At 33.9% G+C, this 24,975-nt stretch overlaps 1 protein-coding gene across 2 annotated transcripts in view; it reads right to left on the minus strand.

Annotated features, from left to right (window-relative positions):
- The window catches only part of LOC144959604 (rho guanine nucleotide exchange factor 11-like), a 123,405-nt gene extending 111,087 nt beyond the window's left edge, over nucleotides 1-12,318 (minus strand). The window contains exons 1-2 of one of the 2 annotated variants that reach the window (XM_078892230.1): nucleotides 11,757-12,318; nucleotides 1,772-2,498 (exon numbers count right to left, since the gene is read on the minus strand). In XM_078892230.1, coding sequence (XP_078748356.1) covers nucleotides 1,772-1,980 — 209 coding nt within the window. In that variant the 5' untranslated portion in view covers nucleotides 1,981-2,498; nucleotides 11,757-12,318. The remainder of the gene's footprint in view (nucleotides 1-1,771; nucleotides 2,499-11,756) is intronic. The other variant, XM_078892231.1, reaches the window with a different exon arrangement.
- Between the last annotated feature and the right edge of the window lie 12,657 nt (nucleotides 12,319-24,975).

Here is a 24,975-nt window from a genome sequence, read left to right on the forward strand (position 1 = left end):
ACATTATCAAGGGCATTGTATTGTGCATCGGTCTTGTTATTCTTGTTGTTGCATATTTGTTGTCGCCGTTGAGGTGTTATTGTCGCCGTCCTTCTAGACGGATTGTCAAATCTGTATTGGCTAAACTAAAGCTCGCATTCAACTCCGTGGTTTTATAAAACATCACTGCTTTATTTTAATGTTCGATTGTGATCGTCCACTCCCCCCCCCCCCAACCCCCCACCCCCCTCATTACTGTTCAATATTAGTCTTAAGAGAGTCGTAACGCTTGTGATACATTTCAGCGATAACACATTAAGGTTGATGATGGGGGGAAAAATAACATATCAGTGTACATAATATACCCTTCCCAAACACAAGAGAGATTGCGATGAATTTAAGAGTCCAAAACCAGTGGCAATGTATTCTTGAGTCTATTTTGCGTCGCGCGGACAGCAATTTACTATTTCGACAAACGTACTTCAAAAGATAGCAATAGTTTTTTTTTTTTTTTTAACATATTGAGCGACTCTAATCGGAATAAATTCCGGGTCAAAGATACTACTGACAATATCTTTTATCACCCCCCCCCCCCCCCCCCCCCCCCCCACAGCAACATTATAATAGCATCTCGATCATATCTCCTAAATCAAAGCACTGAAAATGCATGCAAATGTACCAATGACTGTCAACACTGTCATATTATGTTGGAAGTCAGTTAGTTGTCCATTGAATCCGGAAATCGGGATCAGAAAATGGCTTGCACCCACATGAGAAGGAACAAGGAGGAAAAGGGAACACATATCCGCACAAAAAGGGACCCCATCCATATATAGGTAAAAATACATTAAAACAAAACAAAACAAAACAATAGTTGAACAAGCATGCCTTAAAGACAAAATGAGTCATGGCAACGACCTAACAATGACAATGTGCTGGTCTCTCATCATAATTTTAAATACAGAATAGGTCTTGTTAGACGTCTAGGTAACCACTTCTTTTATTTTAATAAAAGTCAAAACTATGATAACTATAATAAATAAATGCATTTCTCTTTTGAGATAGGATTTGACTCCTCTATTGTACGCATTGATTTGGAAAATGGCACCCATTTCTTTAGATTTTGAACTTAACTTTTGCCATGCATAATTATGAGCTATGGAGATTTTAAAAAGCACTTATTGAACTCATTTGAAAAAAAACAACAAAAATCATAATTCAATATTATTATTATTCAGATAGATTTATTTATAAATAGTATAGGCCAAAGTTATCTCCACCGGACCCTGAAAATGTTTCACCGAATCTGAATGTTGCTCACCCTGAACAAACCTGAGAATCTGAACTTAATAGTAAATTAATAAGAGAAAGCGAGATATGTCAAAAACAATAGATGACAAAAATTGCATTATAGACAAAATGTGCTCACAAATGCCAGTGCCAGTTGTAACGGGGGCTTAATTTCAAAAGAACAACATTTTAAGTTTCTAATTGAATAGAAAACATGAAACACAAACACACACACAAAACCGAACCCCCCCCCCCCCCCCAAAAAAAAAAAACGACATTAAGAACAAAATGTTTGATATACAACTTCGATCAAGACAATACTCAATCATTTACAATTAAAGAAACAAAAAAAAAAAAAAAAAGAAAAGAAAAGCTTCTGGGGCCTTCTGAAATTTCAACAACTGATCTCAGACGTTTCCATCGGATTCATAATAATGATATATGAAAATGCAAACTGTAAAATGAAAGGCAGCAAAAAAACTGGCTGGCACTAGTTACACACCTTGACTTGATAAAACCCATGGGTCCATGAACGTGATGATGATGACCTTGACCTTGGTGGTGCTGTTGGTAATGATGGTGATGATCATCTTTCGATCTACGCAGTTGTACAGCTTCACCGCTATCGCTGCAGGCGCTGCTGCTGCTGCTGTTATGATCTTGCTTGGGACCGAAAAGGTCCATGGAGTGCCATTTCCGACTCAAAGACATTGTGGCATTCTTAGTTCAGGATGGCAGTTGTTGTGGGTGGAGTGTGTGGTTTCTTCCTTGTTCTGGTGAAAAATCCAGACTTTCTCTTAATTGTTGAAGATTCTCCAGATAAGATGATGGAGTATCAATTTGACCTTGAGGTCATGGCAGATAGTAACCACTTGCAAATTAAAAACTTCCACGGAAGAGAGGAAATCCAATATATAATAAATATGAAGAGCCACCACACTATTGCTAGGGGTGTGGAGGTTGGCCACAAAGTACAACAATAAACAGTTGATAAAATTCTATCTTGTTGCCTTTTCTTTTGAAATGATCTCTTTTCCGTGATACTAGTTCCAAACGCGAAATAATGATAATGTGATTTTACTATGCTTTGCAAAGTCTTTTACATTTAAAAAAAAAATTCGGAATTGGGATGCTGGTCTGTAACAAGCTCCAGAAATTCTGACACAAAATGCCTTATCCTTTCCATCCACTTGGATTTTGGTCATGGGCGTCAAAAGATGAAGGAAATCCTGTGGTGATGAGGGGAAAGAACTCATACTCATATTGACATAAAAAACACATTTATTATCAAAATGAAGCAATATCTCCGAGGCTGTGCCAAAAGGTCCTTAACTGCAATTGACGTGAAACAAGGAAAATGTCATGTCACCATCTTCGACAAAAAAAAAAAAAAAAATCAAACTGAAGGATGAAAAACCCCATAGATAATGATTTGGCGACATAAGTGATTCTGAGCTTCAAATTATTTCTCCCATCATCCCATTCATTCCAACTTAATCCACACACACACACACTGTGCATCGAATCAAAACTTTAATAGCCACTAGTCTCTCAATTTATTAATAGTTGGTCATTATGTAAAAAAAAAAAAGAAAAAGAAAATGATTTTATTGTTTCTAAAATTCCTAAAACCAAGTTAAAATTTTTATGGCATCGGCACAAATTGACCTTTTGTCACAGTCTCGCCTCACACAAAAATCTGAATAACAAATCATTTAGACGTGTCTTTGTACATAAAGATAAAGCTTTAACAGCTTTGTGCTCTTGTGGTATGCAATCGCCTTTCAACAGATAGGTCCACGGTTTGAATCCAACTCTTGAGTTGGGTCCTTGAAAAAGTATTTTCAGACATATTCTGTCACTCAGATGTAGAATAGGTGCCTTTAATGGCGTTGTCTCTGTCAAAAAAATGTTTAAGATTGCCTTATATTCATCATGAGTCATCCTGCATAGTGTTTGTTGCTGAATAGGGGCCCCCTGTATTATAAAGCGCTTTGAGCACGTTTTGAGAGGAAATTTTGCATAAATGCTCAAGTTTGTGATCTCATAAGAAATATTTCTAAACTGCAATATTCAGTCCTATCAAAATTTGAAAATCATTGCTTTGTCCAAGACTAATTTATCATTTTCAGATATTGCATCAAGAAACTACAAATTTACACTAGGCTCTCTTGCTTGCTGTTGAAACAACCAATTTCGAAAGCACAACAACAAAAAAAAGCATGATGAAAAATATTTAGAAATCTGCAATAACCCAGCAGCATCCAACCTCATTACTCTTAACATCATGAATACAAACCCAATAAAAGCAAAGAATAAAATCAATTACAATAACTAATAATATGACCATCTCTTCTTAACCACCAACACTATACGTGTTAACAAGCAAAGAGTGAGTAAAAAAGAAAATCATAATTCAAATAATTCTGAATGAAAAAAAAAAAAAAGAGCTTTTATATAGCGCGAAATCAACTAAACGTGCTCAACAGCTATAGAAGGGGTCCCTGGCCAACAGCAACACTTAACATTTAGGACGGGACATGACGCCTGATAGGATTTTTTTTCGACAGAGACAATGCAGTTAACGGCCAGGTACTCATTTTACACCTGAGTACTGTGAGAGACTGTGAGTAAAGAGCCTTTTCCAAGGACACAAATATGCGCCGGCCGAGGCTTGAACCCAAGACCTTCCGATCCGAAAGCGAGTGTCATACCACATAGAGCCGCACTGAAAGAATCTGAAATTTGATGCATCTGGTCTCCAGCTCATTTTCTAGCTTTTGACAGGGTGGTTCACCAGCCTCTAAGAGAGCTCTTCTTCTTCTTCGCCTCCCAATCCTCTAAATACATTTATATCTGGCAATATTTAAGTTTAAGTGGCCATAGCAACAATGATTAAGTCAGTGCCACATGTCTTGTCTCATAATTATAACAAACCTCATTCACCATAGTCAATTGACTGTATGGGAGACAAAACTGCTTCAAGGGCTACAAGTGAAGAATGATATTGTAAGACTGTAAGCAACATGGGATGACACAAACCGAATGAAAAGAAAATTTGGTTTCATAAAGCACTGAGCATAGAAAGAATAACTAAATATATATATATAATGACCAGGAATGGTATAAAAGCTCATTCTGAAACAGTAATCCATGTTATAATGGTCATAATTTACGATTATCAAATAATTTTTTAAAATGTAAAAATCCGTATACCATGAATAAAATCAATAAAACTAGTGCAGCAACAAAACAATCATGTGTGCCAGAAACTTAAAAGAATTTCACAAAACCCTATAGAGGCATCATATTATGAGGCAATTAATCACTTTTTAGAAGAAAGCGTATAGCGGCCCTGACAAAGACAAAAATAAATATTATGCTACATCAAACCAAAAATGTTAAGATTTTCAGCATTGTTACAACAACAACATAACAAACAAAAATAAAACTGTAGTTATAAAACTTAGACAAAACTACTAGATAAATTACTATAAAATATTTTAACATATTTTTATATGATTGACTAATTTAATTCTGAATTTGGCTAAATCAATTCCTCTCCAAAATAAGTATATTTTTGAAAAAAAATCATTATTTTACCAGCATCGCAGACGGATGTTCATTGGCTGGAGTAGGCAGAATTTGGACAGGGGGAAGGGAGCTGGGATAAAATCAAGTTTTTGTATCTGTTTTTTTTTTTTTTTTGTTGTTGTTTTTTTTATTTTTTTTTTTGCTGTGACGAAAAAAGGAGTGGTATGCCTCAAATTTCAAAAATCCTTTAAATTCTGGCACTGATGTAGAAGCAAATATACCCCGCATGACTGGGAATTGAAGCAATAGGTATGTAAGTATAAGCTTCCAGTGAACTAGTAAATAGAATACAAAATATTCATTACAAATGATGAGCAAAAATAAATGAACAAACAATTTGTTTTTAAAAAGTAAAACGTTCTATTAAAAATTTTAAAAAGACAATTTCCTTCTCAAGGGGTATAGAAAATATGTCATGAGGTTTCTATTTGTTGAAATGAATTGTTAATTAAGATCAAAATGTGGTGTATATTTCACAATCCTTTGGAAGTTTTTATTATTTTTATGAATCATTAAAAACAATATAAAATACAAATAACCATGCACTCTTATTCAAATTCTCCAAATTCTCACTTCAAACCAAGAAGCAAGAAATGTATATTTGTTTTGTTTGTGTTTAGGTGTTGAACGGCGCTTTCAACACTATGTAGTTTAATTAAGCGCTAAGCAGAAAGTTCTCAAGAGAAGAATGCCTGCTTTACCTCTACCCAACTTTCTTACTACTTAGGCAAATAAGTTGGCGTGGCTAAAGGCTCTTAAACAAAAAGGTGAATCTGTTACTGAATTACTGATTATCATTATCACAAACTTGGTGTAATACTAATATAGCTACATTCCAATATATAACTCATGGACTTAAATAATGGGTAGAAAAAAACACAAAAAAAACACAATCAAATAAGTGCAAAAAAAAATAAGCACAAAAACCAAATGCCATTATTAAAAAAAAAAAAAAAAAAAACTCCCCCTAGTCCAAGATGGCATCTATTTTGCTCATCAATCGAAATGTTACATTATGTACAATCATAAAAGCGTTATAATAACAGTAGGCAAACAAACAAGAAGTCCAAGTGCAACCAAAAGCAATTATGTTTCAGATTCAAAAACAATGTACAGGAAACTTGAAAGTTTTATTTATTATCAAACCTAATTCATGTCATACGATGATCAATGATATAAAAATCAATCACAATTTTGTCTGTGGCAGAAACAGAGTCTGATCATAAATTATTTCCATTCACACATTCCATTTCTTTACAAATGTCAGTGTTTTTGAAAAGAGAAATAATACTATTTACCATCGACACATAACCACAATGGTACAAATGGAATTTTTAATGGGGAGTTGTGCAAACATATAAACAGATCTCTAACACATATCGCAGTTCCTTGCTAGAACATAATAATGAATGGAAAAGTGAGGCAAAACCTTCAAAAAATCGAAGGAATAGTGCGCTTTCATTATAAAAATGTTATCTCCATTTGCCACTTGAGGTATTCAAAGTGCACAACCATAGCTGCCAACCCACCAAGCTTATGAAGAGGGAGTTTTGGTCAGAAAATCAGGGAGATTCAGAAAAAATCAGGGAGATACATAAATGTATAAATCTACATTTCAAAAGAAAAAAAGACAAGCAATCTCCATCCATGAATGTCTCCGGCAACTACTCATAAACTAAACATACTTGATATCAAGATACACTATGACTTGAAACAGTTTTAGAATGACCAACAATTGAGTTTAAAAGTTTTTTAAAAAATGATTTAAGTAGTATTTACAAAGCTATTTGCATACTGCACGATAATTCGGGAGATCGGTGTGACCGGCGGGAGCGCGGGAGACGAACTAAAAATGCGGGAGTCTCCCGCAATTTCCGGTAGGATTGGCAGCTATGCACAACTATTTCAACAAGGAACCAGTCCAAATCCAAACGCTTCTTGAATTTCCAACAAACCCCGTTTTACATCAATAATTGAGCTTTATATAGCGCAATATCCACTGAATGTGCTCAAAGCGCTTTACAAGCGGTCCCTGGTCAACAGCAACATTTAACATGTAGGACGGGACATGACGCCCGTTAGGCAATATTACAATCTTTCAGAAAAAAGACAACGCTGTTAACGGCCAGATACCCATTTTACACCTGAGTATGGTGAGAAAATGTGAGTAAAGAGCCTTTTCCAAGGACTCAACTATGCGCCAAGTGCGAGACTTGAACCCAGGACCTTCCGGCACAAAAAAAAAAAAGAATATGTTTGGATTGGATAAGAAGATTGGCATCACTGACTTCGATTATTGTTTCTTTTTATAATAATACAGATTAGGAGATGTTCAAATCAGCGTCACCATTTATAGGTATGGGCCTCCTCAAATTATCAATCACAATTGTCAACTCATGATAAGTTTTTCATGAATATAACCAGAATATTTTGAAAGTTAGACTATGTTTCAACATTTTAAATAACCATAATATAGGTTTAATTTGTTTTATTTTTTACTTTCTTTTTTTCATATGGAAAAAAACATTCTGCTTCAACCCAGAACAAATCCTCGCATATTGACAAAATTTTTAATGATAATAAAAAAAAAAAAGAAGAAGAAAAAAAAAAACACCATCCTCCAATTTTTTGGGAAAAATTGATAATAATAATATAATATTAAAGTAAAGATGACAGTATCACGAATACACAACATCACAACTCATATGAAGTCTTATTTTTTTCTTCTTCTCTTTATAGCGTATTCAATGAAAATCAACCACGATATAAGTAACAATAACAACAAAAGCGTGAATGTTTGAATGAATATGCGCATATTACAATGTATAAAAACGAGAGGAATAATAATTCAATTTCCCCCTTTAAAAAAAAAAATAAAAAACAATTTCTAAATTCAGGGTCTGACTGATAGCCTTTAGAACCAATTTTCATACCCTGGTTTCTGTTAACTTAAAATGCTAAAATAATTTTCTCTTTAGCGATTATTATATCTAAAACGAAATTCGAAGTACGATCCAGCTCCCCAAAATCATTGCTAGGCGAACAAAGGAGGCAGAGGGAAAAAAAAACACCAAAAAACACAATTCGAAACCAGACCATTTTACAAAAGAGTCAAGAGCCCTCAATCAATTAATGTACCATTGTTTTGCTTATACTTGTACTAGGTCATTGTTCATTATAATGTTGAAGAAACAGGTAAGGAGATGCTTTGGTACCCATGAGATAAAAAAGTAGTCCTTCACAGCTATAAGGTACATGGAGCCGGAGAAGTTTATTCTGGTTTTTATGCGTGAAAAGGACAATTGCAATTACTTGCCACCATCTGGATAGGATGCCAGTCTGTCACAAAGTAGTTTCTGACAAATCTAAAAGAGACCCAGCTACTCAATCACTGCTGAGTGAACAGGGGTGAAAAAAAAAATCTTGACTTCACCCATGATTGATCTGAATCCTTTTGTGTGTGAAGCAAGTGCTCTACCAATGAGCTATATCAGGACCCCCATCCATGAGCTAAACAGCTCCCTTATTCTAAAGCCTAAAACTTGGGAGCGGTATAAAATTAAAATTAAATGCATATGACATATAGAATTCGAAACTCAACAATCAGCAAACACTGTCACCAGCAAATACCAAAGAAACCCAACATTGGAAACCTTTATAAAAATCATTTTTCATCCTCAACAAAGGTTGAGACCCTGGAATTGATAAAATCCTGCAATTGACTTCTCGTCATAAAAATTAGAAGAAGAGGAAGAAGAAGAAGAAGAAGAAGAAGAAGAAGAAGAAGAAGAAGAAGAAGAAGAAGAAGAAGAAGAAGAAGAAGAAAGAAAAGAAGAAAGAGAGAAAGATAACGAAAAGAAACAGAGAGAAGAAGGAAATATGATGAAAGAACTTCACAAATGGAACAGATGAAAAAAAGAAGGAAATATGATGTTGGAAAGATAATAATAAAAATGGTGACAAAATGTTAAAAATAAGTTTCATTGGAATGATCATTACTGGGGGAAAGAAAAATAAATAAAAAGGTTGCCACGAGTATAACTTTATTAAAAGAGGGGAAGTACTGTTGTTACCCAGCAACTGTCTGATTTATATATAATGTATACTGGTGGTTGCCATGACATACATATTTGACTACTCTAATGAGGAGAGTGAATCTTTAAGGAAGGGGGGGGGGGGGGGGGGGGGGGGGAGGGAATTAAAATTAGCGGACATTAATTAAGAAAAAAAATGACAAGCTCAAATTCTAATAAACGATAAGAGTAAGAGAGCAGCGATCAGCCCCCGTCTGGGAGTGTCATTTTCATTTTAAGTCATTGTGAGCGAACCCTACTGAATATTTTTGTTTAAGGACACCTTATTTATACTTTACACAAGAGCAAACAAACTTAAAACGCCACGACACACCCACCTACCCTTTCACATGGACATTTCAGATGCATGTAATATACCCGTTCATTTCATAGGAATATTTCATTTGAATATAATCTATGGTTCAAAACTCAAATCTTTGGGCTAACACACTGCAGGCATTTCACTACACATGGAATATATATAACCTCTTTGTAAAAACCGAAAAACTCAGTCATACTTAGTATAAATGAGACTGCATACAAGTTCACAAGTTCATTTTGTCCTTCCCCCCCCCTCTCTCTCTCTCTCTCTCTCTCTCTCTCTCTCTCTCTCTCTCTCTCCCCCCCCCCCCCCAATTAAAAATAATAATTTACTTTAAATCTAACCACTTGTCAGGGCAATGTCACCCTACGTCTCGAATGTATATAGAACACATCGCATATATTTCTATTATCAAATATATGCATGTATATTTAGGAAGAAACTGGATAAACGTACAATCATTTTTTTTCTCAAATATATAGCAATAGAAGTTTATTTTTCTGTGTTCTAAAAGAGGTGCCGTGCCGTGCCGTAGCTCAATCAGAATATTCACCTCAATATAAATTTAACATTGATCCCATCCCCCTAAACATTTGAGATCTTTCAAACCCCTTCTGTCATTCTAGTTGTAACGTGGTCTCTGTGTTTGACATAGTAAAATACTTTGAATTTTGAAATACAAACCAGCACCTTACCCAGTGCTTGTCTTCAGTCAAGGTCAAGGAGGGAAATGTATGTGAAAAGTAGCTTGCCCAAGGAATCAACGATCACGGTCAGAGAGTAAAACAGAAAAACATGAGGTATTGTCGTCTATAAACTTACTGACCACTCGAATAATTAATAGCTGCTTTTGCAAGTCATGGTGAAAAAAGCTTAATTATAATGTTCAAAACAAAAATTATTCAAGAGGTCCCAGTGATGATGTTTTAAAAAATCAATTCTTCCATTCATCTTGTATCTATGGCAATCAATAATAAATATTTGAAACTTTTTTTCCCTTCTTCTAGCTCATTCAAACTCAAACCGCCATCGGTAATTCTAAACTGTTAAGCGCCCCACGAAGTCCTAGCTGCAGCTATAGCTTCAATAGTATTTGTAGCAATTGATTTCATCAACGATAACCAGTGGAAGAGAAAAAAAATTGTTGACAGCTCTTCCCTTTTGAATCCGATCTTAGAATCTTTTCAGAGTGACCCCTTGTCCAAAAATCTGTATGTGGTTTGTTTCAGCCATGTCAGAATCTATATCATCAATGCATTTAATGCAAATTTTTTTCAGAAATTTATCCGTCATAATTTTTATTCATATATCAGTATCCTTTTTTTTTTTTTTTGGTGGTGAATTCAAACTACATTCAGGCATTTTTAATCATTCTCTATTAATTAATGCTTTTCAGCGCTGATTGGTATGTTATTTGTTATTTTATATAGGGTAATACTAATACAGAGAATTAGTACTCAGTGTTATTGATGAGAAATGTTTTGTGAATTTCAATTTTAACATTAGGTGGAGGTGCATAATTATTTCACTTGGATCAAGCATTCGCTTATATCATAAATAAAGTACAATTTTCAGTCATGAATCTGGAAAAAATAAGGCCATTAGAATTAGACTGACAATACCTGCAATGATACAGTACAGGTATCATTGTAAACATTCATTTTTCATCTAATTCTGTTGACAATCCCATTCCCATTTTTTTCTCAAGTGGGAATTGCTAAAGAGCTAATTATAGAATAATCTTATAAATTATATACTTTACAGATGATATAAAATAAAAAGTAAATAAAAAACCATTTTAATTAAAAAGGGGAAAAAACAAAACAAAAAAGGATAGTTTTCCTCTTATTCTTATATAAACAAAATAATAAAAAGCACACGATACAGTATAGCTATAATACACCTTTTATTAAATGTAATATCAGACTCAGCTAACAAAAACGACGCATGCATGCTCACAATGATCCTGATTACACGACTAGAGTCTAGAATGTGAGTGAGTCAGTGAAAGTGGACGGGTTGGTTAGTGATAGTGCAGTTACTAAGAATTATGAATAGGTAAAAAACTAAAGTAAAGCCAAAGAAACGGAATGCAAATTTAGTGCTTCAACAACGATAAATTAGAATTCATTGCGCATAAAAATTACAACATGCATAACGTTGGTATGGCATCGGTTGTTTATGTTAGTGACTGACTTGCATCTAAAACAGGAAGTGGGTTTCAGAATCCTCAGATATTTCAATCAATTTTTTGAAGATGTTTACTCTCCAGGCACAAATCCATTTAAATTTAAGTAAATTACAGCTTGAATACACAAAATGCATTCATTATTTAACCTTAACATAAAACCTTGAAAACCTAATGCATTTTTTAATGGACAAATTCCTTCGATTTACGTGAACTTTGTTCTCAAAATTGGAATCGAAAGGGTGGGTCCCAAAATAAACAACCTGTTCTGCATATCATTTAAGTATATGAATTAACACTCAACACTTACCTTTCTGGCAAAGACATATTCTATTGCATTTCCTCCTGTAATCCACTTTTACCATAAGAAAAGTATCCAATTATAATTTATAGGACAAGGTTTGTTGTCATTTATTGATAAACCAGCAATCACAAGAAGTCTGCTGCTGCAACTGAGGTGCAGGTCAAATGAATTTATGGACTGTTTGAATGTCATAAAATCAGTTCAAATGCATTAGGATTGTTTGCTACTTAAGTCATTTCAATAGTCCAATCAAATGTTATGAATATTCTCAAGTCTATAAGATATGATCAATTAAAAACACCCAATGTTATTATCTTCATCACTTCGGTGTCATTCCGATGAAATAATTTGTGGATTCTCACGTACCGAAGCACACCCTCGGAAGATTTGTCAATAAAAAAATTACATAAAGATAGCTAATACTCGGTTGAAAAATATATAAAAGTATTATTTGTATATAATGATGGCATTTTAATGGAAAATTTTACATAATATATTTGATAATGTAAATATTTGTATCGAACTAATTCTCGAGAGATTTTCATACGCAAGAACTATTTCTTACTACTTTCTTATCATTTCCGGTGTTTCGATGCACCAAAAATGATGAATCCTATTTCACAAAACAAATATATTAAGCAAAAAAAAAAAGGTAGTTTCAGACCATGGTTGTTTTGTGGCAGTTGATCTACCTCTGTAAAATGCCTTTGAAATAGTGTGGCTATGTGGTCTTGTGGTACGACACTCGCTTTCGGATCGGAAGGTTCGAACCTCGCTCGGCGCATTGTTGAGTCCTGGAAAAGGCTCTTTACTCACATTCTCTCACAGCACTCAGATGTAAAATGATTACCTGACTATTAACATCGTTGGCTACGTCCGAAAAATTGTACTATCACCGAGAGGCTTCATTTCACGTCCTACGTGTTAAGTGCTGCTGTTGGCCGGGGATTTCTTTATAAAGCGCTTTGAGTATATTTAGTGGATGTTGCGCTATATTTTTTTTAAAGCGTAAGAGATAGCCATGGCAACCCTTAGATTGTCTTTTTGTTCGATCAAGTTCAATCATAAGGCTTCTTCTCTCCCCCCTTCTTCACAATCACAACTGCCATCATTATAAAATTGCCATCCTCCTCTTCCTCTTGTGCACACAAGCTCCCATTCATTTTAATTGATTATGCCCTACATGTTTCAATCAATCCAAATCTGCCCTATAATGCAAGCAAAAAAAAATTAATAAATAGATAAATAAACATTTAATGAGATAGGAGAGAGAGAGAGAGAGAGAGAGAGAGAGAGAGAGAGAGAGAGAGAGAGAGAGAGAGAGAGACCTTTAGTTCCATACAATCCTTTTAGTGGCATTAAACGGCCATCATCATCAATAATGATAATAATAATAATAATAATAATAATATAATAATAATAATAATAATAATAATAATAATAATAATAATAATAATAATAATAATAATAATAATAATAATAATGATAATATAATAATAATAATAATAATAATAATAATAATAATAATAATAATAATAATAATAATAATAATAATAATAATGAATATAGCACTTGTATAGCGCATAACCATTACTAGCCCATGCTCTATGTGACAAGAATGACAATCCAATATAATATAACACTAACACACACACGCGCTCATATACACACACACTCACACACACACACGCGCGCGCGTGCGTGCGCATATATATATATATATATATATATATATATATATATATATATATATATATATATTCACACACACACACACACACACACACACACACAAACATACACACATTCAGTTATTACAATGTGAAACATTGACAGAGACATAAAATTCTGTTGTTTTTTTGTTTTTTTTTAAGTTAATGTTTAAGCTTTGATTTAAAAACATCGACAGCTGATGCTTCACGAGGAAGACCGTTCCATATTTGAGGGCCAACTGTTGAAATCTCGGAGGGCCAACTGTTGAAATATCGGAGGGCCAACTGTTGAAATCTCGGAGGGCCAACTGTTGAAATCTCATCACCAAAAAATAAATAATTTGATCTGATGTTTACTTGCGGGTTTAGTGTGATCAGATGAAGACTGTAGCATTCTAGCTGGATGGAGAATAGACATTTTATGAATTCATTAAGATAACTAGGTGGCTATGTGGTAAAGTGGTATGACACTCGTTTTCGGATCGGAAGGTCCTGGGTTCGAGCCTCGCTCGGCACATTGTTGAGTCCTTGGAAAAGGCTCTTTATTCACATTTTATCACCGTACTCAGGTGAAAAACGAGTACCTGGCCGTTAACAGCGTTGTCTCTGTCCGAAAAAAAAATATTGTAATATCGCCTAACTGGCGTCATGTCCCGTCCAACATGTTACGTGTTGCTGTTGGTCAGGGGCCCCTTATAAAGCGCGTTGAGCAAGTTTAGTGGATATTGCGCTATTTAAAGAAGCTCGAAAAAAAAAGAAAAAAGCTCAAGGTCAACCATTTCCACATTAATTTGTGTATTGTTGTGCTGACGAAGGGTTTGTACCCGAAACGTCCATTGTCTGTTTTGTTCCCATACGAAGCCTCTCCATTTTCACTCTTTCGTAAGTAAGCTCAACCATTAAGGCATTTGAAGCAGATAAGGGAGATCTTCGACGTGTACAATATAATAAGTGCACGTTGGCGATCTTGTATTCAACCCTTTCTTTCACTGACAACCAATGCAATTAACCAGTAGATTTTTGACCAATCAAAACATGGAATTTGTGGCACACCCTCACACGTGCTCGGACAAACATAGTTGGTTGTGTATAAACTTTAACGTGAATTAAATCGACCAATCTCTGATCATTGTTATTGCTTTTATACCGCCAAATGGGTGACTAGTTATCACACGATTTTCTCGATCAGATAATAAACGTTTAAATTTACACATAATTTTCTGTGTTAGTTCTATTGATCAAGCGGTTGAAGAGTGGATATTTAACTTAAACACATACCATCGATAGTAAAGCTGTATAGTTTGCTGTGTCTACCAATCATTGCCATTGTTAACATTATGACGATTGTCCGAGAGGCGTGGTTATCTACCTGTCTATTCAAACAGAAAGGACAGCGAATGTTCATATCTCTTTTGTTTTGTTATCAATTTTGCAGCACTATTCTGAATTAAACAGTAGATTTTTGACCAATCAAAACGTGGAGTTTGTGACACACCTTCACGCGTGCTCGGACAAACATAGTTGGTTGATTATAAACAATAATGTGAATTGGATTCAATAGTCTGATGTCACGCCGCCCAGCAACGGCAGCCATCGTGGTTCTGAACAAAGAAGGTACTTTTTATTCTTCATGCTGGCTAGAACTTTTCATATGTCTTATGATCAGACTGTGTAAAATTCAAGACATGATCATATTTATAATGTTTTTTTCCCCTCTGGATACGCTTTTATGCTCGTCGGAGAAATATTTCATAAGGGCGTTCGCCATTGTTCCGATAGCTTAGAGCCAGTTACTAAGTTACCATGCGTCATTACGAGGGAAGTGACGTTACGACTGTTGAAGCGTATTATATCGACCTCTCTCTGATCATTTATTGTTCTTGTTTTTAAACCGCGAAGTCGGTGACTAGTTATCACACGATTTTCTCGATCATATTATAAACGTTTAAATTTACACATACATACGTTTTCTGTTTTGGTTCTATTGATCAAGCGGTAGAAGAGTGGGTATTTTACCTAGACACGTGCCATTGATAGTAAAACCTGTGTCGCTCGCTATAATTTTTACCAATCACTGTCATTGTTTACATTATGACGACTGTCCGAGAGGCGTGATTATATAAGCGTCAATTGCTTGAAGTCTTAAAATTTTATCTTTAGTTATCCCAGCCAAAAGAGAAATACAATAATCTAATCTTGATAATATAAATGTTGTTACTAGCTTTTCGTTTTGTTTTGTTTTACCTTTTTTATTTGGGGGGGGGGGGGGGGGGTTGTTTTTATTTGTTTTGTTTTGTTGTTGATTTTTTTTTTGTTGAAGGGGGGGGGGGGGGGGGGGTAGGCCACTGTTTGTTTATTTTTGTTTTTGTTGGTTTTTTTTTTTAATTCTTCGTTTGTTTGTGGATATTTTTTTCCTTTTGTTTTGTTTTGTTGTTGTTGTTGATTTTTTTCTTCTTTATTTCTGAGCATGGGTTCCGTCGGACGTATGCGTATATACAGGTCTGACATCCGAACGCAATTATTGGCCTAGTTTAACTTTGTTGTAATGGACAATATGTTACTTCATTTTTTTCAATGAGCCCATAATGAATTGGGTTATCAGACCGGTTCCGTCTCTTGAAAATGTCCAAGTCCGCTGGGGTTGAAATGGAGCCATACTTCAACAGTCATGACGTCTCTCCCCTCGTAATGACTCATAGTAACTTAGTAACTGGTTCTAAACTATCGGAACAATGGCGGACGCCCTTACAGAGGAGAAAAACTTTATAAATCTGATCATGTTTTGATTTTTATACATTCTGATCACATGACATGTGAAAAAGTTCTAGCCAGCATGAAGAATAAAAAGTACTGATTTTCTTTGTTTAGAACCAAGCTGCTCGTTGCTTGCTAAAAAAAATAATTAAAAAAATAAAACAAGTAAATAAAGTGCTATACTATAATCCGAGCGTGCCGAAATCCGATACTCTTGGAAGCTAGCAACTTATGAAGATAAAATTATTTTTAAAAAATTAAAAATTAAAATTGAGATTTTATATAGAGCAATATCCACTAAACGTGCTCAAAGCGCTTTAAAATGGGTCCCGGGAAAACAGCAACATTTAACATGTAGGACGGTACATGACGCATGTTAGGCGATAATCCACTTTTTTTTCGGACAGAGACAACAATGTTAACGGCCAGGTACTCATTTTCCACCTGAGTACGGTGAGAGAATATGAGGAAAGAGCCTTCTCCAAGGACTCAACTATGCGCCGAGCGAGGCTCGAACCCAGGACCTTCCTATTCGAAAGCGAGTGTCATACCACTAGACCGCATAACCGAAGATAAAATTCGGTCTCCCAGCTCCAGCGTGCTGGAATTCGACGTGCTAGAAACCAGAGAGTGCTGTATTTACAACCCCCCCCCATACACACACACACACACACACACACACACACACACACACACACACACGGTGAATGGGGTAGCCACTGGATGAGTAGAAAAGGAGCAGCGTGTTGTTGGCCATCAATGAAATTGTGTTCTGGAGCATTTATATAGGCAATATCCGCTAAAAGTGCTCAAAGCGCTTTACAAGGGGTCCTTAGCCAACAACTTAATATGTAGGACGAGACCTGACGCCTTTTAGCGATATTACAATTTTTTCTTCTGACAGAGACAACGCTGTTAACAGTCAGGTACTCATTTTACACCTGAGTACAATGAGAGAATGTGAGTAAAAATCTTTTTCCAAGGACAACTATGCGCCGCTCAGAGCGTGATTCGAACCTGGGACCTCCCAGTCCGAAGGCAAGTGTCATACCACGTGACCACATAAAATTTGTAGAACTAAGGCTGTGTGTGGTTATCTAAATTGTAAAATCAAACCCTAAAATCTGGATGAGGTGGCCCAAGGTTACTTAAATTATCATGGAGCCATGGGGCGCATAACGAATCAACTAGCGACGTCCATTTCTGTCCGTCGGCTGAATGGACAACGATGTTGTTCCAAGTTAGACCAGCCTCTTTAAGCACTTTATCCATTGATCTTCTCCAGGTTTCATTGGGCCTGTCTCTTTGTCTTTTACCATCAGCTGTCCAGCTGGGTGCTATTCTTGGCGGATCAGTTGCTTCCATTCTGGTAACATGCCCTAGCCATCTCCATATGCGTTTAAAAAAAATATTTGTTTCACACCCTATGGTTTTAGAGAAGCAAGGGACTTTCTAAGAACTTTACAGTAGGTCTCAATAATTACATCCCTCGCGTTATGCGAGCGTCCTAGAGGTCGCGTCGCGACAGCGCAGTTGGCTGAAGACTCACTTCAAACTCGAAAGGACCGTCATCGGTCAAGGGTGCAGTCAACATTATTTTTTCTTGATCCCCCAGACCACCCATTAGTGATTGGGTAAATGGGCCTGTTAAACCTGTCTGAAAGTACTTTACAATAGACTAGCGCCCTATCCAGAAGGTTATAAGAAATTACTATTGCCAATTTAACGCCGTAAAAACCATATAAACTCCATTGTCCTTATGTCTTTTACTTTTAAGGACTATCTTGACGCCCTTTTCTGTTTTTAAAATTATTTTTTTTAACGCATATCATGATGCGTCCTTGGGATATTCTTACACGTCTTGGAATTGGAATGAACGAAGTTGAAACCATTCAGTTCTTTGTTCTTGTTTTTAGACAGCCATTTTAATGATACGTTCTCATTCATCTCTATCAATCAGACTATAAACGTTCAAGGTTACACAGAGTTTTGCGTGTTGGTACGTTATATTATGTTGTCAGTTTTTAAAAAAAATGTTATAGAAACACATAACATCTATATGGTGCCGGAGACAGAAATATTATAATGGTTTACGGATTTCAACTCTTTCATCAAAATATACAGTTGAACTGCTTTAAACTTATCAAAGCCTCAATCCTCATAAAGGACAAAGTGCCTATATTGACAAATTGAGGACGGATTATTTCCTTCGATTCACAAAATTAAATAAATAAAAAAAAAAAAGAATCAACAAAAGAAAATAATAATGTGAAAGAAAGAAAACGATTGAATGATAATAATAATAATAATAATAATAATAATAATAATAATAATAATAATAATAATAATAATAATAATAATAATAATAATAATAATAATAATAATAATAATAATAATAATTTAAAAATCCAGCATTTTGTCCCGATTACACAAACATACAGACGTTGGAGTCAGTCCCTAAAGTGTACAAATGAAGAAATAAAGATCCGTCCTCAGGCAACCTGTCCGGATAATGGAGACATCCGGATTGTGGAGTTTCAAATTAGAGAGACCCCTCCCTCCCCCCCCCCCCCCCACCCCACCCCCTTTATAAATAACAACAAAAAACTAAATGAATAACTGATAAAAGAAAACCCCCCAACAACAACAATATATAATAATAATAATAATAATAATAATAATAATAATAATAATAATAATAATAATATATAATAATAAAAATAATAATATATAATTTTTGTAATAATAATAATAATAATAATAGTAATAATAATAATAATAATAATAATAATAATAATATAATAATAATAATAATAATAATAATAATAATAATAATAATAATAATAATAATAATAATAATAATAATAATAATAATAATAATAATAATAATAATAATAATAATAATAATAATAATAATAATAATAATAATAATATTAATATCTCCCTAAACTAACTATACATTTGACTGTATCCCTCTCAGCCAGGGTATCCAGTCAGGGTCAGGACAAAACCAAGTAATCTCATTCCAAGACAAAGACAGAATGCAAGTTGGTTTATGTGTTTATGTTTTAAGGGTTTTACGGCGCTTGCAACACATTCATGTTATATCAGCGCCAGTAAAAAGGAAGAAAATGGGATAGTAACAAGTTCTAGAATTACAAATAAAGCACCCAAGAGAAAGAAAGACAAAGGGGAACTGGGAACAAATAGGGATCAGATGTAGATTCCAAGAGCACACTATCAAAGTACTTAGTTTGAGACCACCTATACGTCTCATCCGGACACAAGCACAAAATCCAACAAAGAGAAATACACTCAAATGCTTACATTATAAATTCAAAATAAATATAATAATACATATCAGAGAGATGATTTACAAGGAAAAAAATATCATCTCTCAAAACAATAACTATGCATTTGACTGTTTCCCTCCCAGCTAGGACTCCGGCCAGGGCCAGGACAAAACCAAGTAATCTCATTCCAAGACAAAGACAGAATGCAAGTTGGAAAACAACTGTAGGGGGATAGAAGATACAGTAAGTACCCCCCTGCCCACTATGGGAGGTCAGGAACCCCACCCCGCTGGATTGTACATCATGGTGGACAAATGCAGATGGTAGGAGAAATATTATACCTCTGTAACCGTGTTTACTTATTAATTTGTGCATGTAGCTCTGTACCTAATCTGAGACATAAATATCACACTGCTTACTGGGCTACTCTAAACATCAAATGTATTATCTATGCGTATAAGGAATTCATCAATTAAATAAATTAATAAACTCTAACCAGATAATTTTCAAATTTATTTATTGTGACTCATTCAAAAATCATAAAGTGCCATTATAAATGAAAAAAAATAAAATAAAATTTGATATTAAAAAAATATATATATAGTTGCATAAACAAATGTAGATTTAATAAATATAACATAAGGCAACAAAATGGTAAATTACAAACAAGCATTATATAAAATATAAAAAAAGTAAAATTATAATAATATTATTATTATTAATAATAATAATAATAATAATAATAATAATAATAATAATAATAATAATAATAATAATAATAATAATAATAATAATAATGATGATGATGATGATGACGACGATAATAATGATGATGATAATAATAATACTACTAATAATAATAATGACGACGACGACGATGATGATAAAAAACCCAACAATAATAATAATAATAATAATAATAATAATAATAATAATAATAATAATAATAATAATAATAATAATAATAATAATAATAATAATAATAACGATTAATTATGATGATAACAATATATCTTCCTCGATAGAGAGAAGACAAAAACAAAAACAAAAGAAACAAAACAATCCCTCCCCATCCTATCCCCCTCCCCCAAATAAAACAAAACAAAACAAAAAACCAAAAACATAAATAAACAAATACAAAAAGAAAAAAAACAAAAACAAAGCGAAACACAACAACCACCATGATGTATGACATTCGTAACCGAACGATTTTTGAGTGAATTCAAGTTTGCTTTTTGTTTTTTTCCAAAAAGAATTATAATTGGTCACATCATTGTATACATAAATAAACATATATAAATATATATATATATTACGAGCGTATATATAAATATAGATCTATTTTCTGAGTAAGGGGAACATTAAGTGGAAGTCACAATATGTGGCCTGTCAAGTCAATCTGGTTTTAAGTCAGGATGACTTGATACCAACAATTGCAATTAAAGTTTTAACGATAAAGTATGAATTATATTAAAGAAAAAAAAGTGATGGAATTTCTGAAAATGCGTACCGAATTAAACATTTTGTTATTTTAAATTTAGCATTTACATGTTTTAGAGTTAGATTTATTTTTACCGAATCCAATAATAGTTTCTCTCACAATTTATCTATATTTAACCACAACTATAACCCTTTGCAGTAAGAAATGAGTGAAAATAATAACAAAAATGTAAAAATGGAAAGGGTTTGGATGGGAATAGTACAGACAATGAACGTTTCGGGTACAAACGCTTCATCAGCTAAACAATAAACAAATAACACAAAATATTTGTTTTGCTGATGAAGGGTTTGTACCTGAAACGTCCATTGTCTGTACTTTTCCCATACACAGCCTTTCCATTTTCATTTTGTTAGTTTTTTTGTTTTTTTTACAATCCCAGGCTGTAGGTAGCCCCCATCGCTCTCCAAGAGATGAACGACAACAATGCAACTTGGCGTTTCATTGAAACCCCGAGTCTCATTGCTTTTACTGTGAGAAAAATTATTATCAGGTTAATCATTAAAGGGTTAAATTGAATTTCGGCAATTGTGTCACCTTGACATAAATCAGGTTGAAGTGACAGGGAGGCAAGAGTCAGAGTAATAAATAGGTAAACATTTGTGGACAGCAACACAGGAGTTAAAGGTGATCGCAACCGCGATCATATTGAGGTCAAAGGTGACAACATCGATGGTAAAAGTCAAAGGTGACCATTGAGGTCAAAGGTGATAACATTGACGGTAAAGGTTAAATGTAACAAACAAGTATAAATGCATTCAATTGTTACCGTGCACAAACTCGTTGAAATTTTGTATGGTGCAAATCCATGAGAAATCGACTTGCAGAAAGCCGATGCTTGACATTTGTCGAGTTTTTCCATTCTTAATGATTGCGAGTGATGCGCATAGTTTCATGAAAATAAGAAAATATCAAACGTTTTCTCTTTATTAATTAGCATACATCTTTATCCAATTCATTCCAAGAAAAATAAGCACAAGACTTTTATCGTAATATATTGTGTGGTGGCCGGGGTCCCTAAACTGAGAGGGTCAAGAATAGCCCAACACCAAGCCAGCGTGTCGTAAAAGGCGACTAATGGTGTGTGATTCCCCCATCTTTGAGTCACCTGGTCCTTCAGGTTGGGTGTTGGCAAAGGGTTAACACCCCTTTCCGTTAAACTCAAACCGTTACAGAAACGCAGACAGACAAACCAAATCCTTTTTTTTAGCTTGGGCAACCGAAGAGTTTCTGGAATGACAGAATTTATGAAGGAAAGAAGCTGATACACAGAGAAGTGGTAAGACCTGGAATGAGATAAAAAGTTAGCTCAGGATAGAGAAGGAAGGAAACTGTTTGTCTGTGGCCTATACCCTGACCCAGGGTGAAAAAGACAATGATGATGATGATGATTGTAAACCTCTAAAAATAAATGTTTGACGCTATTCGTCAATGTATAAAATATAAAATAGCTCAAGAGTAAAAAAAAACATTAGAAAGGCTGTGGAAGCACATCTATTTATAGATAAAATGCAGTGAGATAATATATCAATATAAAAAAAACCTTCTCTAATCAGGAAAGATAACGTTCACAATGCTTCTTTCGTTCAGTTTGTTTATAAAAGTTTGCAACATACACCATCATCTCATTTAGGAGCTAGTAAAGATGATGATGATGATATCATTAACCCTCTCCTTACCACCCACAGCAAAATCGTCACATTTGTTACGACACAATATACATTTATTTTGTACATCACAATGATCTTTGTTTAATTAATAAGAACATAGAGTTGTTTTGTAGAGAGATGGTTTGAGTTTTTAAAAAATCCATTTTTCTGCTGGGCAACCCTGCCATTTTTGGGAAAATACTGAAAATGATGGGTAAGGAGAGAGTTAAAAGACGATAGATCTGTAGTTTATCTGCACTTGCAAACACCCAATGAAAAGTAAGACAATCATTGTTGGTAAAACGGTGCTGGTAAATGATGATGATGATGATGATGATGATGATGATGACGATGATGGTAATAATCATGATGTTGTTGATGATGATGATGGTGATGATAATAATCATGATGATGTTGATGATGATGATGATAATGATGATGTTGATGATCATAATGATGATGACCATGATGATGATGATGATGATGATTGCAACAATGCTAATAATGCTGTAGTGAATGAATAAAATTATAATAAATGTTGACTGACATCACATCATAATTAATTTACATGTTTATAAATATTACAATATCAAACACATCTCTCTATACATAATCACTTATTGTTTTATAGGATCCTTCTTTTTTTCTTCTTCTAACTCTGATCAATAAAGAACCAAATTTTAATCAGCAGTTCCAATACATTTCAACTTCCATAAAACTGACTGCGCTTTGTTTAATGCATTTCTTTCTCTCTTTTTTTTTATTATATATTTCTTTTTTTTGGGTATATGATGCGGTTGTTTAATTTGTATCAAATAATAATGATTCATTTGCAATAATAAAAAAATGGATCTATGTAATCAAACCTTAAGATAATTTCGTTCTTTATCCATCAAGACATTAGATTAAACAACAACAAACAAAACCCCAGATAATATCTTTTATATTCACAGGAAAATTCAACGTTGCGTAGATATTTTGTAAAGGTTACAAAAGCACACAAAATCATGGAGTAACACATGTATAATTCAACGTGATGCTAAGCTGTCGACTGTAAAAAGTAATAAACAAAAATGAATATAACAAGCTTCAAAATAACATCATCCCTGTTTGGTATTATGTCCTCCTGTTATATAAATTTATATTTATTAATGGATGGTACAGTACATTCATCAACTATGCAGTGAAACTTAATTCAGATATCACTGTTGTCTGAAAATTATGACTTATGACAAATGTGGTCAATTGTGTAAAACTGGTATCATGTCGGAATGAAATATATAAATAAAAGTGTATTAAAATTTAAAGTAGAAATCGTTGGAATTAAGAAACTTGAAGTTTAAAAAATAAATTTAAGACTTAAAACACCTCAATAATTGCATTTATTTCAATTCAATTTTAATATCAAATCGTATCCTATTATATTGTATAATTTAAGAGCTAATAATAGGCTTTAAAATCTTTAAATGCTCTGTGTAACTTTCATGCATAGACAACGTTTTTCAAAGTTGTATGACCAACATTCATTGTTATTTTGACAATTTTCAGAAGATACATGTTGCTGTTCCAGATGATTAAATATCTAACAGAAATAATTATCAACAAGTGTCAAAAGAGCTTAAAATTCACTTTTAAATTCACTTTCAAGTATCAAATTCACCCCGACTTGAGACTGTTTTGAGATAAGTCACAAATTGTTTACAGTAGCCATAAAATCATAGCAAATAACAAAATCATCTTGCAATGAATATGCATATATATAATATAAAACAAAACGAAATCGCAGCCGTTGTGTCATGGCAAAGGGTTTATATCATTGAGCAAAAAGATCTCATCAAATCAACATTTTCAAATTAAGCAAAAGGACAGATCAAACCAGCATTTCATAATCATGTAAAATCAAATCAACCACTATAATATCCTTATTTAGTGTATGTATGCCTCAATAAGTGCACACTCTTGTCCTCTTTCCTATAGGATGACTGTGAAATATAATGAATAACATTAAAACTACACTCGAGTATGGTTTCCTCAAACACCCAGTTTCCTCGAACTCCATTTCATGTCCCAAATTTTTTTCCTTATTTCCCTTTGTACACAGTTTCCTCAAACTGTTTTGCACGTCCTGAGGTTCAAGGAATTGAGCTCGAGTGTGTATTATTACTGCTTCATTGTCCTGGCACAAAAAAATACCAGTGCTATATCCAGTGTGATGTGTCTTAGTAATATCATTGATGTTATGTGTAGCTTATTTAGGTCATTATGTTTTGTCTATACAAGATTATCAAAGTGTCGTTGGTTATGTTTCATCTATATATA

The sequence above is a fragment of the Berghia stephanieae genome, chromosome 14 (genome assembly GCF_034508935.2).
Source record: "Berghia stephanieae isolate SIO BIC M18660-M18661 chromosome 14, UCSD_Bste_1.3, whole genome shotgun sequence".
Taxonomy (NCBI): domain Eukaryota; kingdom Metazoa; phylum Mollusca; class Gastropoda; order Nudibranchia; family Aeolidiidae; genus Berghia; species Berghia stephanieae.